Genomic DNA, 25650 nt, shown 5'->3' on the forward strand with positions numbered 1-25650 from the left:
TCTAAACATTTTGGAGTCTGTTTATAATTATATGTATATAAGTAATTTGCTCTTTCGTTTGATCTCAGTTCCGCCTATAGAGATTTTAGAAAGAATTCGCGTCGTAATATACACTCCTTTAGATTGACGTCACTAAAACCGTGATTATGTTCAGGTCTATTTACTTTTTTTACTTTTCACGCAAATGACTGGAATACGATTCCCCGCCGAGGAGAAATTTTTAAATCCATTATAATGAAATATACTGATAATCAAAATGAAGCAGTTAAGCATGAATACCAGATAATAATGAAAATGTAAATGGTGAATAAATTCTACGTTTATATATATGTGTGACGTTATTATAAAAACACCCGTGTGATGTTATTATTATTCAACCCACATACAGTAATAAAGCGTTATAAGAAGTATTCACTTTTGTCGGCACTTCCCAACGCTGTTTTTTTGATTATATTTTCGCACAATTTTTAAAATAATTTTTTTTTGAAAAAAATTTCCTGAGTGGAAATCTAAACGTCAAACAAATTTTTTATTGTAATTTATTATTATTACAAAATGTAATTTATTTCTATTACAATTAATTGTGACTTACTCCCACATGAACATAATATTTGTTGATATAAATACAAATGTTGATATAAGTACAAATACTTTGATGATATAAAAACAAATTCTGTTCGTTTTGAATTTTCATTAAAAAATATATTTTTTTTAAAATAACGGGAGCTTTTATATAACCGTGTCGCCCATCTCTACACCAAAAATGATAACTGATCCTTAAGTACACTAAAATTATAATATTGAATCAATAGCTTTTCTTCACCTTTAATGAATTAAAATATAATCAAACAAAACTAATGGCCGACTCTATCTTATTTTTATAAATTTGACTAAGAGGTAGAATATCGAAGTTCTAGACATTAGAAGAGTTTTCTCAAGCAGGTAGGTACAAAATTTAGCTTAGCGTAGCGGCATTTTCTAACACAATGGAACAAAATCTATCCTAAGGTTCGTAAGGTCGATATCAGCCGGTCTTTTACGAAGCGACACCACCCGAATCGACACGAACCGGACCCAATGGCAATGGAGGAACGGAACAGCAAGTAGCAAGAGTTGTTAGTTCGTGTTGTGGCGTTTACTACCTGAATTTTTGTCTATGCTTTGTGAAAGTAAATCTAATATTGTTTTATAATGTTTTTAAGTTAATTAGTTATCATATACTTCGTAGTGAGTTTATATTATTAGCGAATCTTGTGGATATTTAAAATAAGATGTGTAAGTATCCAGAATTCTTGTACAGAATACATACAAACAGTTTATATTATTTCTCTGTCAAATCATAGGCGTACACACAAAAATGTTATTACCATTAGTGTTAGGTAAATAAACTTCTAGTAATTTCTAAATCGGTTTTACGTGAATAAACTTTAATAGCACGAATTACAAAATCTTTTTAGGTTATATTAATCAGACATTAAAAGTTCACAATAAACTGAAGACTTTTACACTGCACACCACAGCTATTTCGCCTGTCGAAATTCTGTATCTTTCAAAGATAAATGTGCTTAATTGACCACTACTCATTACAAGTGACAAATTTCATATTTCATCGCTCAATGCGAATTTTCACATAAATTGACAAACATGTGGATCTTAGTAGTCACAAAATATTTATAATAAAAAGTATGCAAAGGAAATTACTGTTCTCTATATTTTTGTACATTCAAGAAGAAAAATTGTCCATTGCCGAAAACTAAATCTAAATTATTTTACACAATGCATCTGAAACGTTATTTGGTTAAAAAATTTCGTTTTAATAGTTTGTTTTGGGCTAAAACCGCATTTTTTTAAGTTTATATCGACCGTGGTGGACTGGCGATATAAAAAACTAAAAAATTATCTGCACTTCCAGATATTTAGTGTGCCAGTGTCCTAGCAAATGTGTTTAAAAAAACAAATACAATATTTATTGGAGAGATCAGCTGACAGTTTTAATATTCTTTGGTTTTATTATAGATACAGATTCATTATTTTTTAATTCAATCATCTCCAATCCTTTTATATAGCACTTTGTTTATCCAATCTTTTATATTACAATTCAGTAATTTTGGAAGAGTTTGATAATATTTTTTAATGCTTTCTTTAAGCGTCTATATTCTTTGATATTTTTATTAAGTTTTGCTGTTCAGTATTTTATTACCTCAACAGGAGTGTTACTTGGAACTGACACTTTGTTTTCAAAGGATTCATTATTTTCAATTCTAAAACAATGTCTATATACACTATTATGTTATTTAAAACTAACATGATAGAAAAACAGGTGGATTCTTTAAGAATGAATGGTACAAATGATTTGTGTGTTTGTAAGCTGTGCCAATGTGTAATAAAAATGTGTTTACTTTACGATTGATCAAATTATACTATATACTCCAGATATCTGTGATATCTGCCTTATTATTGATATAGGTTGGTTCCTTAAAACCAAAAGAATGGTTATTTTCCAAAATTAGCTCAGACTGTAGTATTTATTTTATTATTTCATATACTGTTTTTATGTGCACTAATTTCTACATGGAAATACTGATGTGTCTTTACAGTTTAATAATGTATAAACTAAGTACATCTGATTGAATATTTTTATTGATAGCATTGTTGAATTTTGAAAAATATTTATTTTTCAAATTGGTTTTAGTTACCTATTTATGTCCAACATTTAAGATCTTATGTTTTTCTTATCTTTGAAAAAACCATTATGTATGGTAATGATATAAAGTTCTTATGTGTATTGAAAGGATTAGTGTTATGTTTGTTTGAGTTTTCAGTAAGTTATTGATTTTAGGATTATTGGTTAGAAGGATTTTTATCGAAAAGCTTCTTTTTCTAGTAAGAAGATTGTAAAATTATGGTGGTTAACTATTTTGTTCTAAAATATTTTTGACTTTTGGAATTATTGTGGTCTCGATAATGGTTTGGCATTGTCAATGGAAAGTTTGTTCAGACAAGTATTTTTAACAAATAATTTTGTGAATAACACAACACACTAATTATTAACAAATATTACTTGTATATAGATGCAAAAATAAGCAATCAGTCACAAAATAATATGAATTGCAAAATGGGTATTACTAATGATGGTTTAACAGCATAAAACTGGCGAAACGTTTCAATATCTTTAGAGTTTTTTATGACAGCATACACCAATGGTATCACTGAACTTTCGATCACTGAAGATTATCAAGTATTAGTTTCATATTTTAGTTCATTTTGTATGATATCCACATTCTTCAGAATTTTTGAAAACACTTAAAAATAGACCACATAGAGTGAAATGAGGATTGACCTTGAATGAATTTGTTTATGAAGTTTGCACACTACTGTCAAATAACTGGTCTATATATGTAAAAATATCAACATTCTTCACTTGGAACAAAATTATTCATTTATACTAGGTTTGGAAATGCTTGATAGCCAGTTTTATGACAGAAAGTTTTAAGCAGAAAAATGATACATTATTGATAACTTATCACATTTTTGTACTAAAATTTATAAAATGACAAATACACATGAGCAACCCTTAAGCATTTAAGTGAAAATTGTTTGCCTCCTTGGTGGAGAAAAGAAGCACATACATTTATTATATACCTAAATAAATATATTATTATCTTCCAATTAGATAGCATCATTATTATATTTGCCATTTCCTAAAAAAATGATTATTCTTTCTATTGGCTCTATTGTTTGTTCTATTATCATATCCAGAATTTTTCTACCTATGATGTGACATGTCTTACACCTTTTTGCAAATTGTCAGATGACATTTTTGATATTGTCATTTATGAGTTGGCTATAGCTTTAAGTTTAAATGTGGTATTGTTTTTGCGACAATCCTTCATTTGAGCCCAGATTAGGTGAATGAGATTACATTAGTAATGATAAGGTGTTAATCCCAACACTGCAACAAGTTCTTTTGCTACTGCATCCACAGCATTCTTCTTAAATTTTGGTAAAGTAATTTAGATGACTGTAACAGCACTTTTAGAGTATTCTTCTACCTTTATTTCTTTTCTTATTAACCAATCAATGAGAACTTCCTTTATCCAGTTACTATTAGGTAATGGTTCCCTTAATCTTGAATGGTAACTGACCCTTCTGAGTATGGACATAATGAGACCAAAAAACCCTTCTAAATATTGACAAAGCACCTGTACAGCCATTTGAAAATGACCTTTTTTTCTCAAATGGGACAAACAAATATAATTGTTTTCTTTCGTTATTTGTTTGATATTTTTTCCAACTCATCTGTATTCTGCTGTTGTCTTTAATTTTAGTTTACTACAAAATATTTCTACATCGGTATTTAGGGCATTTATTACTTATTTGTTTATTACCATATATTATGTCTATGCTTTTTAGAGTTTGAAGACCATTTTCTTCTACTGCTTTGTGTATTTCAGAAGGCTTTCTTTATCTCCTTACCTTCTTGTTACAAGTTTGGCTCTATTATTTTTTACAATTAAGTACTTTAGCAGCTTACAAGATGATAAAAGTTATAATTCAGTAATGGTGTTATATTTCACGCATAAACAAATGAAAATAAGAATTTAAAAGTCTCTAAGGGAATATGTTCTCCATGGCCATAGCTGATATTACTGGCATTAATATTTGTTGCTTGCATTTATGCAATATTGCCATATGCTTTTTTGAGTGATCATCATGATTATTGAAATCCTGTTTAGTGCTGCTTTGAAGAGCTTAAATGATCAGTTGAACCATTAACTGAGCTTGCAGAATCACGACATCTGTCTATCTTCCCTATCATATAAGATTAAGCAGCATATGGATTTTGAGTATTATTACTTGAGACTGTTTCATTCTGATAAATGAACTGTATTGCTTTACCATCTAGAAAGCTAAAAAATTACACATTTCCAATATTATTTTTTGTATCTTAACTATTATTTATGGCAATCATACTTTTTTTATATATATACATACAGTTTTTGAAGATTACAAAAAAATATTTTTTTTTATTGTTCCTATATTTTAACCCTTTAACGCGTAGTGGCTACATTTGTAGCCTAGAGGCTACATTTGTAGCATTTGCTCTGAATGCACATATTTTTTTCTTCATATAATAACGTTATTTCAATAGGGAATGGAGCTGGGTACGCAAATAGGGCTATTTTGTACTGAAAATATGTCTTTATTTTTTGATAATACGACAAAATAGGGTGGCTAATGATTTACACTCGCGAATAGTGGCTAAAAATGTGGACAGAAATAAATATACACACAAATAAGTTATGTTGTTTTTAATAAAAAAAAAAACAATAATTTTAAACTAAATTAGCATGCTACAATTTTAATAAAAAGGATATTCTAATTAAAGTAAAATTTCAAAATAAACGAAATACTATTAGGTATTAACAGCAGTTTTAAATTTTTTTAAAAAAATTTATATATATTTTTAGGAAAATGCTCAACATTGTATACAAAGAGCGACTTTGCATGCTGTACACTGTATACTGGATCTTTTTACACTTTTTTTAGCGCTACAAAAAGCACATCTATTGCATTTACCCTTTTCACGTAAATGTTCGCCAACATTGGAAATAACTTGATGTCTATTATAGGTTCTTTCAGTTTTTTCTTTGTTACGGTGACACCTTCAGTTTTTCTTCCAGGCCTCTTTCTATTTGTAAAGTCTCCTATTAATTGGTCAGCTAACATACTCCTAAACATAAATGAGACATGGGTTTTCCAGGTAGTGATGATAGTGATATTGTCTTCATCAAATAGATCTACTCCACCCATGTTCAGATTGTAATCGGCAATACTTTGTGGACATAGAATCTGTTCTTTAGTTCTTTAGTGCCAGTTTTATTAGTTCTCTATATCGTTGCTTTAGTTGTGGGTTTATGCATATGAGATTGCATTACTACACATTTTTTTCCTCAATGTCGCCATTTTGTGAGTGATATCTGGTCAGACATAACGTAATCATCTTCACCATATAATTTTAATCTGAACACAATACATTTTTAGGAAAATACTTTCTGTTTGACATCATAGTACACAAGCAAATAAATCAAAATCGAGCAGTTTACTCAATATAGGTATTGAAGTAAAAAATCTGTCAAAAAACAAGCAGTACCCACATGCCTGAAACATTGAACTTAGTGTTAGCACATTTTCACCAAGTCCAAATTCTTCATTAACAATACTTCCTTTTCCCTGATATATATTAAATCCTAAAGAAAATCCAGTAGCAGAACAAGCTATGGCCCACACTTTGAAGCCCCTTTTAATTGGTTTCAAAGGTACATATTGTTTCATGGCTGATCTACCTTTGAAACCAATCATGCTTTCGTTAATCAACAAGTTATGACATGGATAAAAAAAGTTCTTTTTAACATGTATTCAAATAAGCTACAAGAGGGCGTACTTTGTACAACTTATCAAAACCTTTGTATTTAGCCGGCATCTTTGTGTTATCATTCAGATGTAAATATCTTAGTATCTGAAGGAATCTTCTAAGAGGCATAATTTTTGCAATTTTGGAGACTGAGAAATTTTCATTAGAAGACCAATAAAACCAACAAAAAAAAATAATTTTTGTGATTGACAAATGTTGAAAAAATGGTCAGTTTTTGAGCAATTTGTTCAAATGTCCGTCATTTTGTTTGTTTTCAAGAATCTTCAACTTTTCTGGTAAACTATCACGCAAGAGCACTTTTTTTTAAACCCTTCTCAAATTTTATATTTCAGATTTGCCGTTTCAGAGATTAACTGTCCACCATGATGCAGTAATTTTTGGACGAAAAATTTTTGTTGCCATCTTTAAAATTCAGGAATAATGACAAAAAATATTTTGTAATCTTTAAAAGTTGTATAATAATATAAAAAAAGTTTGATTGTCATATATAATAGATAAGATAAGAAAAATGTTAAAAATGTGCCATATATAATAAGTATATATGATACAAAAAAATTGTTGAAAATGTGCCGTTTTTTAGCATTCTAGACTGCAATAGTCCCTTAATGTATTTGTAATTACGCTCAATAGTTACTGTAGACTATGATTTGCACGTCTTTGATTGGTTTGATGAATACAATAAATTTAGTTCTTTTCAAATTCATATTACGACTATAGTGTGAGTAAGAATATGTGAGTAAGAATACAGGTGAACCAGAATACGAATAGAAGTGAACATAGTGACCTCGTAATGAGCAATGCACCTTATCATAATACTCAAGAGGATAAATAAAGCACTAATATTCACATCACCACAGAGTAAAATGAAGATTTTGATAGATAAAGAATTCGATTACTTTAAAATAGTCAACTTTTTCTTCCCCTTTTCTCATTCTTTTTATCTCTCACATATACACGCACACATACATAATTACATTCAAGCAACTGTATAAAATATTTCTTATTTTAGCGGTATCCGACTCCGATGAAACTTCTACACGTCCAAGAAGGACTAAAACTAAAAAGCAATGCATTGTAGATGGCTGCCTTACGAATGGATGTCCACCAAATAGTACTCATTGGTAGGTACACATTTATGAATATATAATATATTTAGTTACTTATTATTGGACTGTGCTGTTAAACATTAAGTAATGCAGTATAATGATATTTACACATCACTAGTAATCAATGTTATTGTGAAATATTTTATATGAGCGATAAGACCATCTACAGAATGATGGTCTTCGCTTTTAATAAGACATACCATCTTTTTCACACCATCACTATTTTTAGAGTACCTATACCTATGATTAACATCAACAGGAAATTTTTGAGACAGACAGACAAAATTTACCATTACAACACAGAAACGCTTTGCCATGATACTTTATACAAAATTTATCTCGAATCTTATGCAGAATCTAAATATGCAATAATATACAGGGTGTTCCATTTAAAATAGCAAAGTTGCTGTTCAGCATGTCTGTCAAAATATTTCCTTTAATTTAAAATAACTAACTTAAAATCCCCATGAACCAATTTTCAGGAATATCGTGTTAGTACTTTCCGATATATAGATAGTGTAAGCTTGTCGTGACACACCCTGTATATGAATGTAAGCAAATCAATAGAATTAAGACATTACTGGGCGCTATTTTTCAACTGAAATATCTGCGGGTCCAGCTAGAAAAACGCTCCTTGATAGACCTATTGGTCAAAGAAGAAGAGGAAGACCCAGAACAAGATTCCTAGATAACATCGATGAAGACATGAGAAATATGGAAATACGTGCTTGGCGGAGGAAGGCGATGGATAGGGACGACTGGAGAAAAATTCTTGGGGAGGCTAGGACCCACACAGGGTTGTAAAGCCAAAATGATGATGATGATGAATATCTGCGGGTTGTCAATAGAAAAGGCGTATAATCTCGTGGGTATCAAAATTTTTACTTTGTCATGATTTTAACATTTAAGCAAAGAAAACGTTACTATTTAAATGGGAATAAGCCACAATTAAAGGTTAAAGTACGTTTATTGACGTTTCAATTTCCACATCGGAAATCGTTCTCAAAATTTTGAAAAATTTCCGGTAAGGGCCGTTTAAAATTCTGGCCCTTACCCTACTTTCGATCCAGTAGTGGGGATGGCGGTTTTTGACAAAACACCGGTTTTCGGCTATACCGGTTTTTTTTGCTTACGGTTTAACCTGGCGGTTATAACCGACCAACAAAACCGGTTTTTCCAAAAACCGGTTTTTGGTTCTTTTAATCCAATAGGTTACAAAGTTACATTTACAATGCACTTTAGTTTGCGATACTTCTCCAAAATAATACCTAACCTAATCCTAATCACCGTAAAAACCTAATAACCGGTTTTTACTTTAAAAATAAAAAACCGGTAATAACCGGGACAAAAAAAAACAACCGATAAAATCGGTTTTCGGTTTTTCTCATCCCTATCCAGTAGTGATCAGAACTCGTATTTGCTCCTCTTCTGGTACGAAAGTTTATTATATTGGATAATTGGATTAGTTAGTGTCTTGAGTCTACAATAGAATGATCTATCATATTTACTGTAAGGCCGTCTGGTGATTTCCAGGTGCCTTTGTAGGGTTATATTTTCGAGCGAAGTTAAAATTGTACAGGATTAAAAAAAAACTATTATGAAAAATAACTTCTGAAAGAAATTCACTTTTGAAATCAGAACATCAAAAATATTTAAATTCGTTATTGCTCAAGCACCAAATTTTTTCATTTTGTTGGGCTGTGTTATCATTCCTGTTCCATACCATGCATGTTAAACGTTTACTTTGCATTCCAGTCCTTCCTTTGACGGAATTTTTAGTTAATATACTTTTTTAAAATCATGAAAATTTGAGTCATTACGAATGCCCAAAAAAATCCTTTTAAGTATTGTCAAAGCACCTGTCTGTACAGCCATTTGAAAATAACCTTTTTTCTCTCAAATGAGATAAACAAATAGAATTGTTTAAAAACTACTCAACCAATCGGATCCATCTTTTGCCCATATAGTAATTACGTAAAAACTGACATTGGGAAATATGGTTTATATATTGTTATTTATTATTTTAATAATTATAAACAATTGAAAAGAATGCTTACTTTCGGGTTTAGTTTGCAATAACTTTTTGGTTTATGAACATTTTTTAATTCAGAAAATCTCGTTTTAAACGTATTTTGAAGTTAAAAAATAGCGCCGAGTAATTTTTCGATTTTTAAATGCTTGGTTTCCTGGGATACGAGCTCTCATACACTCAATTCGGGAAAACATTGCATCAGTAACAGGTATATCATCATCATCATTGGCTCCACAACCCATGGTGAGTCTTGGCCTGCTCAAGGATAAGTCTCCATTCTCTCCTATTCTTCGCCTTGGCTTTCCAGTTTCGTACTCCTAACATTCTCAAGTCTTCCTCCACCTGATCCTTAAATCGTGCTCTGGGTCTGCCTCTCCTTCTCACTCCATCTATTCTTTGATTATAATTATGTTTTGGCGGCTCCATCTCATTCATTCTCTCTATGTGACCTAACCACCGCAGCCGGTTTATTTTGATGGACCTAATAATATCAGGTTTGTCATAAAGGCGGTAAAGTTCGAAATTATAGCGTCTGCGCCATATTCCGCCCTTCTGTACTCCTCCATTGATATACCGGAGGATTTTACGCTCAAAGCGTCTTAAACGTTCTTCATCGCTCTTTGTCATTGTCCATGTTTCCGACGCGTAGGTGAGGATGGGCTTGATAAGAGTTCTGTATATCACTAGTTTCGTTCTTTTTGTAACTAGGCTTGTTGTTAAATTTTTTTTAATCCATAATAGGCTCTATTTGCCAGATATATCCGTCTGTTAATTTTTGCACTTACTGCATTATTCTGATTAATTTGTGAGCCTAGGTATATAAACTTTCTTACTCCTTCGAAAGTATATGTTCCGATCGTTAGATTATACAGGTATATAACTGATGCAATTTAACAATACGAGTTGGGTTTTCAAGAAAGTTATCGATATAATATTATGCAGCCATTAGAAAACTAGTTAAAGTGTCACATACTTATTGTGTTTATGAACTAACTAAGTGCAGTCGAATTTGTCATTCAAAATTCCGTTTTTTTTTAGTTTGACAAGAGAACGTTTTATTCCTTGGATGAAAGCAATAAAACAATCACCAGAAAATGTTAAAACACCAAAATATGACAGCTATATTTGCCAGAGACATTTCGCTCTTTCTCAACGTGTTGGATGCAACTTAAAACCAAATGCAATTCCCACATTAAATTTACCCTCTCACAGGTAAACAAACACAATTTATGTATTGTTTAACATGTATGTATAATAATAGCAAAATAATTATCGTTGGACGTCATATAGATTCAATAGACTAACATGGCACGCGACGTCAAATTCTCCAACAAGGCGTCAAGTGCAGTAAACACTTTTAATACGAGTTGCATACAATATTTTATCATTGAATGGAAACAGTGATGAAATTCTTCTTCATCACCGAATATTTATAATATATTGCCACTTTTATTGTCTATATTAGTTCATTATTAAATAACATAGTCAACAGTCTAAAACACAAATAAAAATACTGAAGAAATAAAATTAAAAAAACCTATATTTTGTGATTCTTTCGTTTTCTCGCACACATATACCATTGTGATCCAGTGAAGTCTAAATTATGATGTAAGTGATCTATGTAATTGTGCAGAATCTTAATATGACGTACAACGGTATTTTTTTGCGATTAGTATATAGTATATAATATAACCACAAATTTTCTATTCCCCATAAAGTAATTCCAAAGAGTGCACCAAAGAAGAAATCGAGCAAGAATTTTTTCTTGTAAAAGCTATAATCAACGCTGAAAAGAAGGTGGCTGCCAATGAAGTACCATTTATGAATCATTATTATTCCCAGTTAATACTATTCAATGATTTAATACCTACGAAAAAAGAACTTGCCTGGAGGCTAGACCTTCTCGGAATCAAATACAAGGAGGACGAAGAAGTTGACGTTAAAGACACGGTGGTGAGTAACCAATATTTCGTAAACAAAAACAAAACACTTAGAATTCAACCGCGTTTTCCAAAATTTACTTTTCTTTTTTCAAATTATGTTAACTGTAGTAACCGTATTTGCTAAAGTTAGTTTGCTTTTCCATACTATTTGTGTTACTTGTTCAGTTTTCATTTCTTTGAACTAAAGTAAACTGTCTTGCCATAAAGTAACAGCCACTGTCAATAAAGAGCGTATGAACGGTATAATCTTATACCTTTTGTAAGCGTTTTAAATTCATTTAAATAAACTTTGCCAAAAAAAAACAAGCAAAAAGTATGGAAGTAATTACTATTCGATATCTAAGAAATTATTATCACAAGCCCAGTTAGTTTTGCTAGAAAATAAAAGGAAATTATAACTTTAAATTACGACCTTGTCTCCGTATTAGTTTTGTTCTTGTACAATTTTTCAAAGACTACTAAAAAAAATTTGCAGAGTAATAAATCATTTAAGCATTCGAAACATATCCAGGACGAAACACGAATGCAGGTAATTCTATCCCATAACAGATGTATAGCAGGGTTTTTTCATTGTTATGAATACATACTTTTAAGACAAGTTGACGGTTCTCTAAGTATTATTGCGGTAGGTCTTCTGGCCATACTCTCTTCAATCTTCTTTCGGCAAGTGGTTGGGTGAATAAATTATTTATCAGTTCATTGTTGTGATCAGTGGTGCGATTTTTATATTTTATTGAGTGATTCTTTATTATGAGCTTCAGTAATGGGATGTCCAGATCATTGAGAAGTGTTTGGTTGGATACATACCATGGAGCTTTACTTATTATACTGAGTATTTTGGATTGGAATGTTTGAAGTATCTTCGTATTTGAAGGTTTACTACAGCCCCATAGTTCTTTTCCATATGCCCAAACTGGTATGAGCATTATAGCTTTGTACAGAAGCAGTTTATTTTCAAGAGATAACTGAGACCTTTTGTTAAATAGCCAGTTCATATTTTTTAGTTTAAGATCTAGTTTTTTCCGTTTAGTTTTAATGTGCGTTATCCATGTAAGTTTTTCATCCAGATGCAATCCCAAGTATTTGACAACTGGTTTTATAGGAATGGGAGTATTATTAATATAAACTTATGAATATGTAGACTTTCTTGTAAAAGTAATTTGTACTGATTTGCTAGCACTAACACTGATCTTCCATCGCTTAAGCCAGTTTTGTAATTGCACTAAATGATTTTGTACTTTTTGTGATGCTACATTAGGGTCGATATCCGCTGCCAAGATTCCCGTGTCATCGGCAAAAGTAGCCAAGAAGGTAATCTACTGGTTTTAACGTCTGCTGTAAATATCAGATACAGAAATGGGTCCGAAACGCTACCCTGAGGTACGCCAGACTTTATGATGTGGTAATTTGAGTAGCTGTCTTCAATTTTGACTTGGAAGTAACGGTCAGTAAAATACGATTTTAGTACAAAATAATTAAAATAAATTTTTCGGTTTCCTAGTTTATTACAGCCATATTTTGATTCTGAATCAAATTCACCCAATCAAAAAATCGTTCTTTGGATTATTAATCAATGATTCAATGAAAGAGTCATAAATATAGTATATTTTCCACATATTTATTTCTGGAATACTTGCTTCCAATTGCCTTTATTAGCGTGACTTACTATGTTTCAGCTAATTTACCCCTTGAGTCGACTCAGTTCTAATGGTTAAGCTCACAATAAGCTCAATGATATGGCGAAAATCGAAGATTTGATATACCACGAGACTTCGCTGTTTCTTCCACAACGTCTTTTTAAATATGTATATTGAAAAGTATCTTTTGGTATGCTTTTATTTTGGAAAATAATTCACTGCCATAAGTCTACTTTATTCCACCTACTTGTTACTATTAATGAATTTGGATTCAGGTTTAACAGAAAACTGTTACAAAAACATTGTGACTTTGTACAACAAACTGTTGGGTTTGCTAATACAAATCTAAGCACCTTTTAATTCTACAGCATAATTAATTAATACCAATTAATAGCGGGATTAATACTTGCACTCGGATTCTTGTTTTTCAATGATAGTTAAGAATTCATTAGGAGATTTTTTTTGTAAGATATATCGGTTTTCGTCGTTTAGACGGTCCCTGGCATATTCTTTATTTTATTTACGTAGCTCAGAATAACGGTTTATTAATACTAACAGCGTGATTAAATAACAAACGTTTTCTATACGAATCGCTCTATACAACGGGAGTATAAATATTTACTAATGAATGCTGTACTTAAGGATATTCATAAGGATTATTTCATATGCTTGATTTATTACTCTGCATATTTCTTTTACATACCCAGGACCATATAAATTGTTAATTTATTTTTAAATTGTCATATATTTTGGAACTAATAACTTATTGGTTTTAATTGCATTTAATATTAATGGAAACAAGGTAGTCCTATTTTTAAGCCCACTAAAATAAGAGGAAGGAAATTTGATAAATAAACGTGAATTAACACTTCATTTTGCGAACATATACTGCTGACCAAAAAACCCGGACACTTTCATATTTGTAATGTAAAAGCTAAGAACATTTAGATAAAACATCACTGAATATTTCTTTTAACTTTCTCGTTGGTTTAACTTTTCAAATTAGTCATATTAACCAGATTAATCTAGATAGTTATTAACTCAGCCGTTCTCTAGTTCTTCCTGTCCTGGCAATTTCCAATGTGCAGGTTTCTTTTCATTGCCTCACTGAGTTCCTCCTGCTGTAATTTTGTTAATCCATCGTCGTAAGCCCTCTCTTATGTTCCGATTTGCAAGAATCCTTGATAGTTGAAAAGATTTTTGATCATTTTAAAGCCACGTGGGGTTTTTGGACTTAACTATCACTAACAATTTTTTCTTCACTGGACCTGTCATATTAGCGGCCGCTAAAAGCGTAATGCGTTTCTTAGAGAGCTTTCCACGAACGCACTTTTCCGATTTAAATTTGAAAGTTCTGTTTGGTATCATTTTAAAGAACAATCCAGTCTCATCAGCATCGAAAATGTCTGACGTATCTCGTGCCTTCAGTTCAGGCCACACGTTTTTTAGCCAATCATCCGTTACGTTTTTGTTAACATCGCAAGCCTCTCCGCTGATCTGCCGTAGTTGATTTTGTGCCGCAGCTTCTACTTGCTCAGCCACCCTCAGATGCCTTGAAATTCTCAATTCCAAGCTCAGTTGCAAAAAACTTAGCTTTTGTTCTGACCACATGCCTAGAAAGTGGAATGTGGTTCATACGCTGCTTCTGGAACCACCGAAGCATAGCGAGATCTAAATTTTCGTGCTGAGGTTTCCGTAATTTTTTCCTACCGCCCTTCATTTTCGCTTTAAGCTACTTTTTTCTGTCCTTCCATATCGTAGCCACATAGAGAGAGCCCCGTACGGCGAACGACATCCGATTGCTTTTCACCTTTCTCTACTGTCCGAGTTATCGATAATAATGCTTAATGTTGAACTATGATGTAATAACCAACTGCTAATGATATTACCTATTTATGGACAAAAAATCAAAGTGTTCAGGAATATTGTCTTGCATTTTATATTTTTAGATCTGAATTTCACAATTTGTTTTTAATCTAATGCCGTGTTTTCTAATTAGGTGGATGTTTGCTCAAAACAATCCGAGCCCGTTTTTATTGAAACACCTACTTACCTTGAGACAACATTGATCGACGAAGTAGATGACGAATTCGTCGAAGACGTACCATCATTTATATCACCAAGTAATCTATTAGAGCTTATGAAAGAAGAAATCACCAATCCTACTGAAAACACATATGAAAATGATGACGATAATCCTGACGATCCTGATGAGTTTAATGATGATGATGATGATCCTGACTATGAATGTAGTAACGACGAGGAGGATGACGATGATAACGATGCTGATTATGTACCTGAAACACCATCAGGCAAAAAAAGAGGGCCGAAAATAAACAATTTTATAAAAAAAGAATTTGATAATTCGATTAAAGAAGAATTAAAATCTGAACTTAAAGAGATAAAAGGAGAATTCAATCGCTCCGGTGGGAAAATAAAAATCGAACAAAAAGTTTTTGAAAATAAATCAAAAATCAATGGATGCGCTAAAAAAGAAGAGCCAGTATGTAAAGACGAAAAGATAGAAGAGAAGATAGATTCACAAGTTAAAAATATTATTACTAAAATAGATTCCGTAGTTCGTAAAATGGGAAAATCACCAACATTAAGCCATTATTGCGATCAAGTAAAACGCTTGTCACAGGCAAGTATTTCCAAATCGATGCTTAAACGTTACCTTACGGAACTAAACGTTATATTTGTAGACGACGAAGAACCAGAAAGTGAAATATATTTTGTTAATGAAGCCGGTAACACATCAAGTACAGAATTAATGATAATATCTGAAATAAGAAATATAGAAAATCGACTTAAATACATTGGAAAAATTCCCGAGCTGAAATATTTTTATGAGGAATTAAATAAACAACTTCAAAGTAAAAAACAAACAGACGTGAGTTTCTCCCAAGAAACGGTACTGGATTTTCTTAATGAGTTAAATATTCAATGCCAAGAAAACTTAAGCAAATATCCCAGTATAGACTATTTCCATGCAGAACTAGAATCAAAAGGATACGAATGTCCAGAGTCAAATATTGCCATGATGTTAAAGCAGAAGAAAATAAAATTCCGAGAAATTGGTGATCTAGAACCACCAACAAAATACTTAAATAACAAAGACCAGATCGAAAGAGCTTTGTACGATATTAACACACACTTTTATAAAAACGTGGTAGGGTATACCGACGATATTAAATATGCAGATTTGAGAAACGTACATCCAAAGAAGGATGTTACCAAAGCTATTGCCGCTAGTGAGTATTACTTTTACAGTGTCCAAACAACTCCTACTGACAGCGATTTTTATAAACGACTTGTCAACCGATTTGGTGAGTCTATTTGTAGTATAAATGTTATGACGCAGTGGTTAAATCAACTCGGCATAGGACAAAGAAATCAACGTTGTTTTAAAGACATTCCAAATCTGGACTATTTTTGTGAAAAATTATTTAAGAAGAATTCCGTTAGATATAGCAAACACGTTGTTCGAAAATGGTTAATTGAATCAGCAATTGTTTTTGAATACGAAGACCTTGACCCGTTAGAAAATCAAGACAATGATCAAGCCAATTTCGCTGGGTTGACGGAGTATTTAAAAAAACTGAATGCGGATTACTACAAAATAGATGGTGAAATTATACAAATCATCAGAAATATTGAAAGAGGAGATGGTAGGGTTAAGTTAACACCTCCTTTTAGTAAACTTTATGAAGCATTGTGTCAAGCAAGAGGCGATTTAAGCGTAGACACTGTAGAGGTTTGGTTAAAGCGTTTGATGGTGAAATATGTACCAGATCATCCAAAACTAACAACATTAAATAAAACGCTTCATTATCCGTGTCTTATTCCCCCTCTAGACTATTTTTATGAAAAACTAGTCGATAAATTGGGTACTACATTTCCAAAAAAAACTCTTGCAAAATGGTTGGATCAACTGACTATATTATATTATCCAAGCGATTTAAACGAAGATCCAAACCTGCAAGATATTGCTTTAAATACGGATATAGTTAAAATACTAATAGAACTGGAAAGCGAACATGAATCATTCTCAGATGTATCTATCAGCGACATTTTAAGATCAGTTCAGATCAATTTTGCAGAATATAAGAAAGTTCCAACTCTAGATTACATTTATAAACATGTGCAATCATCTAAAATATTTTGTACAAAAAAATCACAGTTTTCAGATTGCAAAGATATATTAAAACATTGGTTAAAAATATTACGTATCGTTTACACGGATCTAGATGACCGAATCAAGAAAGACATTACTTGTATTTCAAATGTGTCAACTCCTTCGACTATAGTCACAAATATACCCAACAAAGAATCTGTAATTATAAAGACTGACCAAAAGCAAGTAAATATATCAAACATTATTCCACCAAAAATTAATCAGAGTAACGATATTAGACCTAAAGTAATAAAAGTAGCCGATTTAAGTGTGTTACAAATTGATAAAAAGGTTAATCAAATTGAAACTGTACCACATATTCAGCAGCAAAAGGTAGCAAATCCAACATTAAATAGTAACGGGACTAATAGTCCAATAGCACTAAAACCAACGACGACAGTAGACAGTGACCGTTCCAGTCCACAACTAATAATTGCAGATATAAGAAGTTTAAGTCCCGCGGTGCCTCCACCAACAGGTAAAGAAGTGTTAAATAAAACATCCAAAGAAAATGTTCCATTGAAAATGTCAAACAAGAAAAAAGTGAATAACATGATGATATTTCCGCGTGAAGTAAAGATATTATTACGCGAAGGTTTTTTTAAAACAATTGTAACCGAATTTCAATCTCGAAATGAAGTACCCACTCTAGATTACATATATACAAAATTAAAAGAGAAATGTTATTATTTCAGCAAATCATACCTTCACAAATTATTAACAAATTTAAATATATCATTTTCTGACACCGATTCAAATGGATCACAAACATTACAACCAGCAGATAAGAATTCAGATGAGAGTCAAGAAAAGTGTACAGTTTCAGATAGTATTGATAAAGAGAAAAGTTCTGTAACAGTAAATACTAAAACATATTCCACAACCAAACGAAAAGTAGGTCGACCACCGAAAAAAGCTACCTCAATCTCGGAAACGAAAAAAACTGTTCCTGTAAAAACAGTTCCTGTGATCGAAATTGACGATTCCGATGATGATACAGACAGTGTTCCTAAAAAGAAATCTAAATTAGACAGTAAAAGCTCACCAGACGTTATAGAAATTAATGACGAAGAACTCGAAATGACTGAAGATGGTGGTACAAATGAAGAAAATGATCAGAAAAAATTGGCGGAACTTTTTTCTGAAGTTCAATTAGAATTTTTCAAGAATTCCGATGTTCCCCGTTGCATCGATATCTATAAAAAAGTAATCGAACACTTTGGGGATAAGTACACTTTGCCAGAAGTGAAAGATATGTTGGAGAAATATGGTATTGAGGTCAAAAAGTAATACCGGTAAGTAATCATCACTTTTAATATTATCTTTGTTCTGAACATTTTCAGTAGTAAGCCATGATTATTTTTAGATTTTTCAAAATGGCCTAAATAGTTTTAAAATTTTTTATTGTTCTTCCTCATTGATTTAAATCATTTGAAATCAGGTCTCAATAACAGGTGTGGCTATTAGATAGCAACTGACGCTGCTATATAAAGATTAAACAAATACGTATAGGCCATAGTCTTCTTTCGCGTTAGTTATTTTTTTAGTTAGTTAAAATTCCAATAAATGTTTATAGCATGAATATGTTTTTGAGTAGTTTAAATGTTTATGAAGTATCCACGTGCCTCTCCCTTAACGAGAACAGGAAACTTAATAATTGTTTATTTATATTATTTATTAACACACTTACGACACATTTCACGGTCACCAAGCTTACCTAATTGAAATCGGTTTGTTAGATATAAATCGCATTTGGAGTGGATCACTTCCTCAATACTTTGTAAGAAGTAATGTAGTTGTATTACCAATAAACTTATCCTTTCACAATGTGTTAAATCTCTCCCCGAAAAAATAAATTAAAGAAGTTCTAAGATCAAAATTGCCTCAGCTGTCTCCATACCCTATTACCAACATCATATGTTTTTAAGATGATCAGGAAGACGTTGAAGATGATTCATGATGATGAATGGTTCGATTCTATCATAAAAAGTGTTGACTTGTTACCCATTGTCTCTCAAGAAAAGTGCAATATTTCAGTGTTTGACATCCTCTTTATTTACTGGATCTTGTGCCGTGCGAGTTCTGTGTATTTCTTAAAGTAAAATCAGTATTACCATGAACAATATTTGAATCTGTTGAAAGGGCATGCGTCCTTAATGAACTACCAAATGAAGACTTAGAGCACGGTTCTCAATGTTTTAAATATTTTACAGCTAGTGTTATTTAATAGCCGCATCTCGTATGTTTTTTATATATAACTGTATGTACTGTTAACCCCTGGCTCCTTGAATTGAAACATTGTTTCTCATGCTCATGGTATCAGTTGTGGCATGGACATGGTTTTTTAGTTCTTTATGATATATTGTACTTTAATTTCCTTTACGATTGACGTCTTCAGAGCACTGTGTCCGAAACCAGCGAGCATGGTAGCATATACATACTTCTATCATCCGAATTATCTTGAATAACTTTTTTGGATTTTTTTATGTATAGAGTACGAAGCAACAGGTTACGTTGAGAAAAAGGGTTGTGAGTAGGTCAATAGCGGAATTGCGTGTGTAGCAAGACCATCGAAGAGATGATATAACAGCTAAACAACGATTTTAGAAAGGGCTGGGACAACATAATAAATGGGACAAAGTTCTACTGTGAGAGTAGGATGAAGTAGAACATATTTCTAGGTTGTTTTGGCGAATAGACGAAATTATTTTATTAATTATGTTAACTGTATAATCAACTTGTATATGTAAATATCTGTATATTCTGAAATTCTGATTCTAATTTTGTTTTTAGGTAATTTTCCGATGAAAAACGTTAAGTAACTGATAAACCCAAGTGTAACTGAAAAAATATTAATGTACATATATTTTTATTTGTGATTTTGTTAATAGAAATAAAAAATTAAGTTTTTTATGTAATCTTGTTTTAATAATTTCAGTGTCATTATCCTTGGTTAAACTATTGCGAAACTTAACCCATTCCAGGATATTTCCATTGCTCCTATTATTTGCGTTTTCCAGTTACGAATTTCTAACGTTCTAATAACCTTTTTTTTATAAGTAAGTCTTTAAATACCTTCGATTCCCTTCAGCTTTTTCTATAAGAGTTTGGCATTTCATTCTTCACCTTAACCTTACATTCGAGAGATGACGAGGGACTTCTTGTCTGTCGTGACAACTCGGGGCGAGTCTAAGCCGCATCCACTATCATCCTTTATCTTCTACGATCTTGGGCTTCCATTTTCCCATCGTTGTACCCCAATCCTAGACAAATCTTTTTTATCATCCTTCCATCTTTTTTTGGAACGCCTACTCATCTACCATCTGGTCTCTCAAGAGATACTCTTTTAATATTTTGTTGTCCTGTGTCTGATCACATGATCTGCCCATTTTATCTGGTTAGCTTGATGTTTGATTATGTTTTCCCTACCATACAGAGTGGCCAATTCAGCATTGTGTCGTCCTCTCGAATTATTTTATCTATTTATTTCCCGTTGATTGAGGGTCCAGGTTTCACTGCCATAATATGTTACAACTGGGCGAATAATAATTCGACTTAAAGTGTTAGTTTAGATTGTATTTTTAACAGCGTAGACCTCAATAATGTTGAACGAGAGTATAATGCTCTAGTCCCAGCAGTTTTTCTTGCTGAGATCTCGTTCTACTTGGTTTTCTTCCCGAGGCAAAATTAAACAGCAACGGTGACGAGGGGTCTCCTTGTCTAAGTCCTGATATTATACTAAATGGCGTTGATGTTCTGCTTCCAATCTTAACCTGGGCATATGAGTTTGTCACTTTGTGTTAGCTATACTAATTTTCATGGTATTCCCATTGTTAGCCATAGCCTGCTTCTTTTAATGGAATGCTTGCTAGAGATCTACGAAGATGTGGTGCACATCCCGGTTGAATTCCCAGTTTTTTCTATTATTTCTCGGATCTTACATATTTGATGGCACACCTAAGGGATGCTTACATCCGACAATGGATGGAATAGCTGTTGATAATGACATATTTGATCTATCGTTGACTTTTTAACACGAAAACTGCATTAGTTACTGCTCACTAAATGACGGACTCTAACGATTAACTTAATTAAGACGGACTCTAACGATTCGTATACTTGGCAAGTACCCAATTATTTACTTACTTTGCAAGTATACGAGTTTTGCGATTGGGATGGCAAGCAGTGCTATCACACGACGTACAATTGACAAGTACACGAGCGTGAACAGACATGGCAAGTATACGCAAGTATTCTTAAAAACCTGGACAACTGAATCTGTGGTGTGACAGTCAATATGGAGGTCGTCCTTGCTTCAGCAGCTTTTGTTGTGATGAGATTTGCTTATTTAATTAAATAAAAAAAAAAGAGAAGAAGATGGTGGATGGTATCATTAAATAAATGTCGGAACAGGTAAGTACCTGTATTTAAAATTAACTAAAAAAGGATTATAGATACAGAAACTGATAAACCTTTTTTGTAGATACAGCGCCACCCATATGTTGCAGGATCTCTCGAACGAGAACCCCTTCAGGCCATGTGGCCATTAGCGAATCTTTTTTTTCTTCAGTTTATTTATAGTACACTGGATAGATATGTTACCTTGTATTATTTTCCACGCATCATTAACTACATTACGATTTTTATGATCTTTATGTTTGATCAACCAAATGACCGACTCATTTTTATAAAAATCAAGAAACTGCAACAAAACGCCATTTGTCCACTCCATTTTAATTAAAAAAAAACACACACACAAAAATAAAACAACGTCTGTACGCTCCTGAGGTCTTTGAAAAATAAATGAATAGTCGCAGTAACTGCCAATTATTTATACATTTCGTTTGAGCGCCTATGCTGCTTTTAAAGACAAGTATGTACTTTGCAAGTGTACGAATAATCGTGATTCTTTGACTCGGGTCATTTTTACCGGCAACATATGGAAAAATATGAGTGACAAATAATTGTACAAATAACCCACTCACGAATTGGCAAGTATACGCAAGTGACAATTTATTCACCAAGTACATGAGTCGTTTGAGTCCGGCTTTATGTGGAAAATAGACGCCTATCAATTCAACATTCAAAATAACGAACACATTGAGATACATTTGATCTAAAACTAAACCTAACAATGAACAAGAAAGAATTGTATTTATAAAATACCTTTTGAGAGCGAATATTTTTATTTTGGTGAAATATCAAAAATAGAGCATTTGATAAATCTCAAATATGTAAACACGCATGGGAAAATGAACATAGAATTCAGTGGAAAGATATAAGTATAGTCCTGAAAGAAACGGATGGTAAAAAAGATCAAAATAAAAAAAAACATCTCTTATTATGTTAAATGAAACTAACTGCGTCGCAAATTTCTCTAAAAATACCATTATTAGCAAGTCAGTAACATATCAAAGATAATTATCTATGTTTTAAAATTACATACATATAAAATCAGAATTTGATGTTATTATTAAGAGTAAGCTAAATGTAAGATCAAATACTTACCATGTCGGGATAGTATTATGACGTTTTTTTCATCGTGATTTACTATGGGAAAATTAACAAAAGAATTTTACCGTCAACATTGCATGTGTCTTTTTAATGGTTGTCATTTTAAAAACCTCACATTGCTACGACTTTTCTGACGGTTATTCTTAAGTTAAAGTTGATTTCATGTAATCGAATGAACTCTTTTCAATAAAGTCTTACCAGGAACGCAGCTCAAAAATATTGACAACGTCATTTTAAAGTCATCTACTTTAAAATGTATATCTGAATTGCCAATATTAATAAGTCAGATAAAATTGAATTTTTAGAGGCCTTTTTTACCAAGCAACAAAAACAAAATTTGTTTAATTTATTAATGTTTTGTATATTGAGAACGATTTTCGAAGTGGAAATCGAAACGTAGAATAAGCTTATTGTAAAGTAAAATTGTGGCTTATGCCTAGTAAAAATAGTAAATTTTAATTAATATAACATGTAACTTTTAAAGAGAATACTTCTTATCGCTCGGTATGTTTCGCGCGGTAATTCCGAAATCCTATTTTGCGGAACTCGAAAAATCGAGATGGGTGTAGTAACCTTACGGTATACCGTAATATACATACATAATAAACACTTATTATAATTTTTTTATAACTCGAGAACGACTGGATCGATTTGGCTAATTTTTATTTTAAAATATTTAAATGGAATTAAATAAAATAGAAAAAATCTTGTTTTAGAAATTTTATACTCGTTTATAGATAAGTATTTACAAATGGAAAGTTTTTAATGAAAATTAATTAATATACCCCTCCATTACTCATGATTGTTTTTTGAATATAATGATAATCAAAATGAAAGATAATAATGAAAATGTATACGATGAATAAATTCTATGGGTATTATATTTAACAAATTTTGAAAATTACTAAAATCATAAATCGTAAAGATTTTTTAAATTTTAAAGAATTTAAATGTGTTGTGTTATTATAAAAAATATTGACAATTCAGTAATAATCAGATATAAAATTTCAATAACCTGCATCTAGTAATAGCACGCTATAAGAAGTTATTCACTTCTGTCGGCACTCTCCAAGTACCACGTTCTTTTTTATTTTTAATTTTTAATGGTTTTGGCATATTGTTTTAGTCTAGTAAGGTTTTTTTATTTGTTTAATACTTCTTTGCAATTTTTATTTGGCATATTTTGATTTGTTTATTTTTTATGTAATAGATTTTGGTTAATTGCATTAATATTTTTATTAGTTCCTCTATAAGTAACCTTTTTTTTACATTTTTTTCAATATAAGTAATATTGTAAGGTAAGTTTAATCTCAACTTTTTATACAGGGTTGGTCACTTAAAAGAGGCCTGATATTTGACAATATTTAATGAATGTTCTGAAAATGCTAAACAGGTCGATTTATCTTTAACGGTATAGATATGTCATTGGCAACCCGCTTCTTTCTAGTACTACAAACCATTATAATTTTAACTAGGGAATATACCATGTGTGCCACATAACTAGACAGGTATTTTGCAAGAAAATTCAGGAATACACGATTTTTTTCATATTAACTTTATTCTTGTGAAATAGTATCAATTTATTGAAAGTGTTACACCTCTCAAAAACTAAACGTAACGTCTATGTTTTACTATTTGTCAATGTAATGATAAAATAAACTAAATCTTAAATTCATACAGTATATGCACCCAAAGTCTACAGAAAACCACTCAACCAAATTACCACTTAAACCACATTATAAATATCAAAAAGAGAATTCGCAAGAGGGTCATTCGTAAAAAAAGGTTCTCTATGCCGCTGAGAAAGAATGCGACGTACTGGGAGACATCTGACAACACTGCCTTGCCCATCAACTCCCTCTCTCTCACCCTAGCACGAGCACTGCATTGCTCAGTGCCGGCCTAGCAGCCTTTTAAAATGCAAAACGAATTTCATCTATTGACATTAATCGTCAGTTAATCGAAGTTTGTGGCGAAAAGTGCATATCTGTATAATATAACATTTTCGCAAATGGTGTAGAGAATTCAGTGAAGGCAAAACGGAAATTCACGATAACGATCGGAGCGGAAAGCTTTCAGTTTCAGACGAAATTGTCGAAAAAGTTGAACAAATATTGCTTGAAGATCACAGGTTTACCATTAACGACTTTGCTTTGCGTATTCCTGCGACTTCCCACACCACAATTCATGTTCAGTGGTGTGAGGCTTCTCCATGACAACGCTCGATCTCATGTCTCACATCAAACTAAACAACTGCTAAGAGATTTTGGCTGAACTGTTCTGCCCCCCCCCCCTGACCTAGCACCAGGTGATTATCACTTATTCTCAAAATTAAAGGAACACTTGGGTGTCTTACGCTTCATGATGAAGTCAAGGAAGAGGTTACTCGATTCCTCAATGAATTTGCGGTAGAATTCTATAACATGGGGTTATAAAAGTTGGAGTATCGTCTTTATGAAATAGCAAAACACCTGCTCTAATGAAAATGCATTTCAGGAAGGAAAAACCTATGGTTAATTACAGTAATAAGACTAGTCGGATTAGTCTGAAATTTGAACAGTGGATTGAGGTTTTGTTTTTATTCACTTTACAATCTATACATTTTTCCCCGCTGAGCTATAGTTTTTCTGTATTTCTCATTCAAAAAACTGATATTTTGACATCAATTTCAAGATGCCGCCACCATTACAGCTGCTGTCAATGATGTGCGTGTGCGTAGTACATACTTCTTGAACCAATGTTGCCACACTTTTCAAATATATTGTCTATTGTGAAAATACTAAATCATAAAGGAGAGTATCATTT

General features: G+C 31.9%; 2 protein-coding genes across 3 annotated transcripts in view; one reads left to right on the plus strand and one right to left on the minus strand.

Moving 5' to 3' along the window:
• The window catches only part of fry (microtubule binding protein furry), a 192596-nt gene that overhangs the window by 96849 nt on the left and 70097 nt on the right, over positions 1–25650 (minus strand). The gene's annotated exons all lie outside the window — the stretch shown is intronic.
• LOC140443310 (uncharacterized) lies at positions 1071–20249 on the plus strand. Its single transcript, XM_072534501.1, has 6 exons — positions 1071–1275; positions 7446–7557; positions 10613–10786; positions 11293–11527; positions 15154–18626; positions 20125–20249. The coding sequence occupies exons 1-5, from the start codon at positions 1272–1274 to the stop codon at positions 18619–18621; spliced, it is 3993 nt and encodes a 1330-aa protein (XP_072390602.1). The 5' UTR covers positions 1071–1271; the 3' UTR covers positions 18622–18626; positions 20125–20249.

This window comes from Diabrotica undecimpunctata, chromosome 6, assembly GCF_040954645.1.
Source record: "Diabrotica undecimpunctata isolate CICGRU chromosome 6, icDiaUnde3, whole genome shotgun sequence".
Lineage (NCBI taxonomy): Eukaryota > Metazoa > Arthropoda > Insecta > Coleoptera > Chrysomelidae > Diabrotica > Diabrotica undecimpunctata.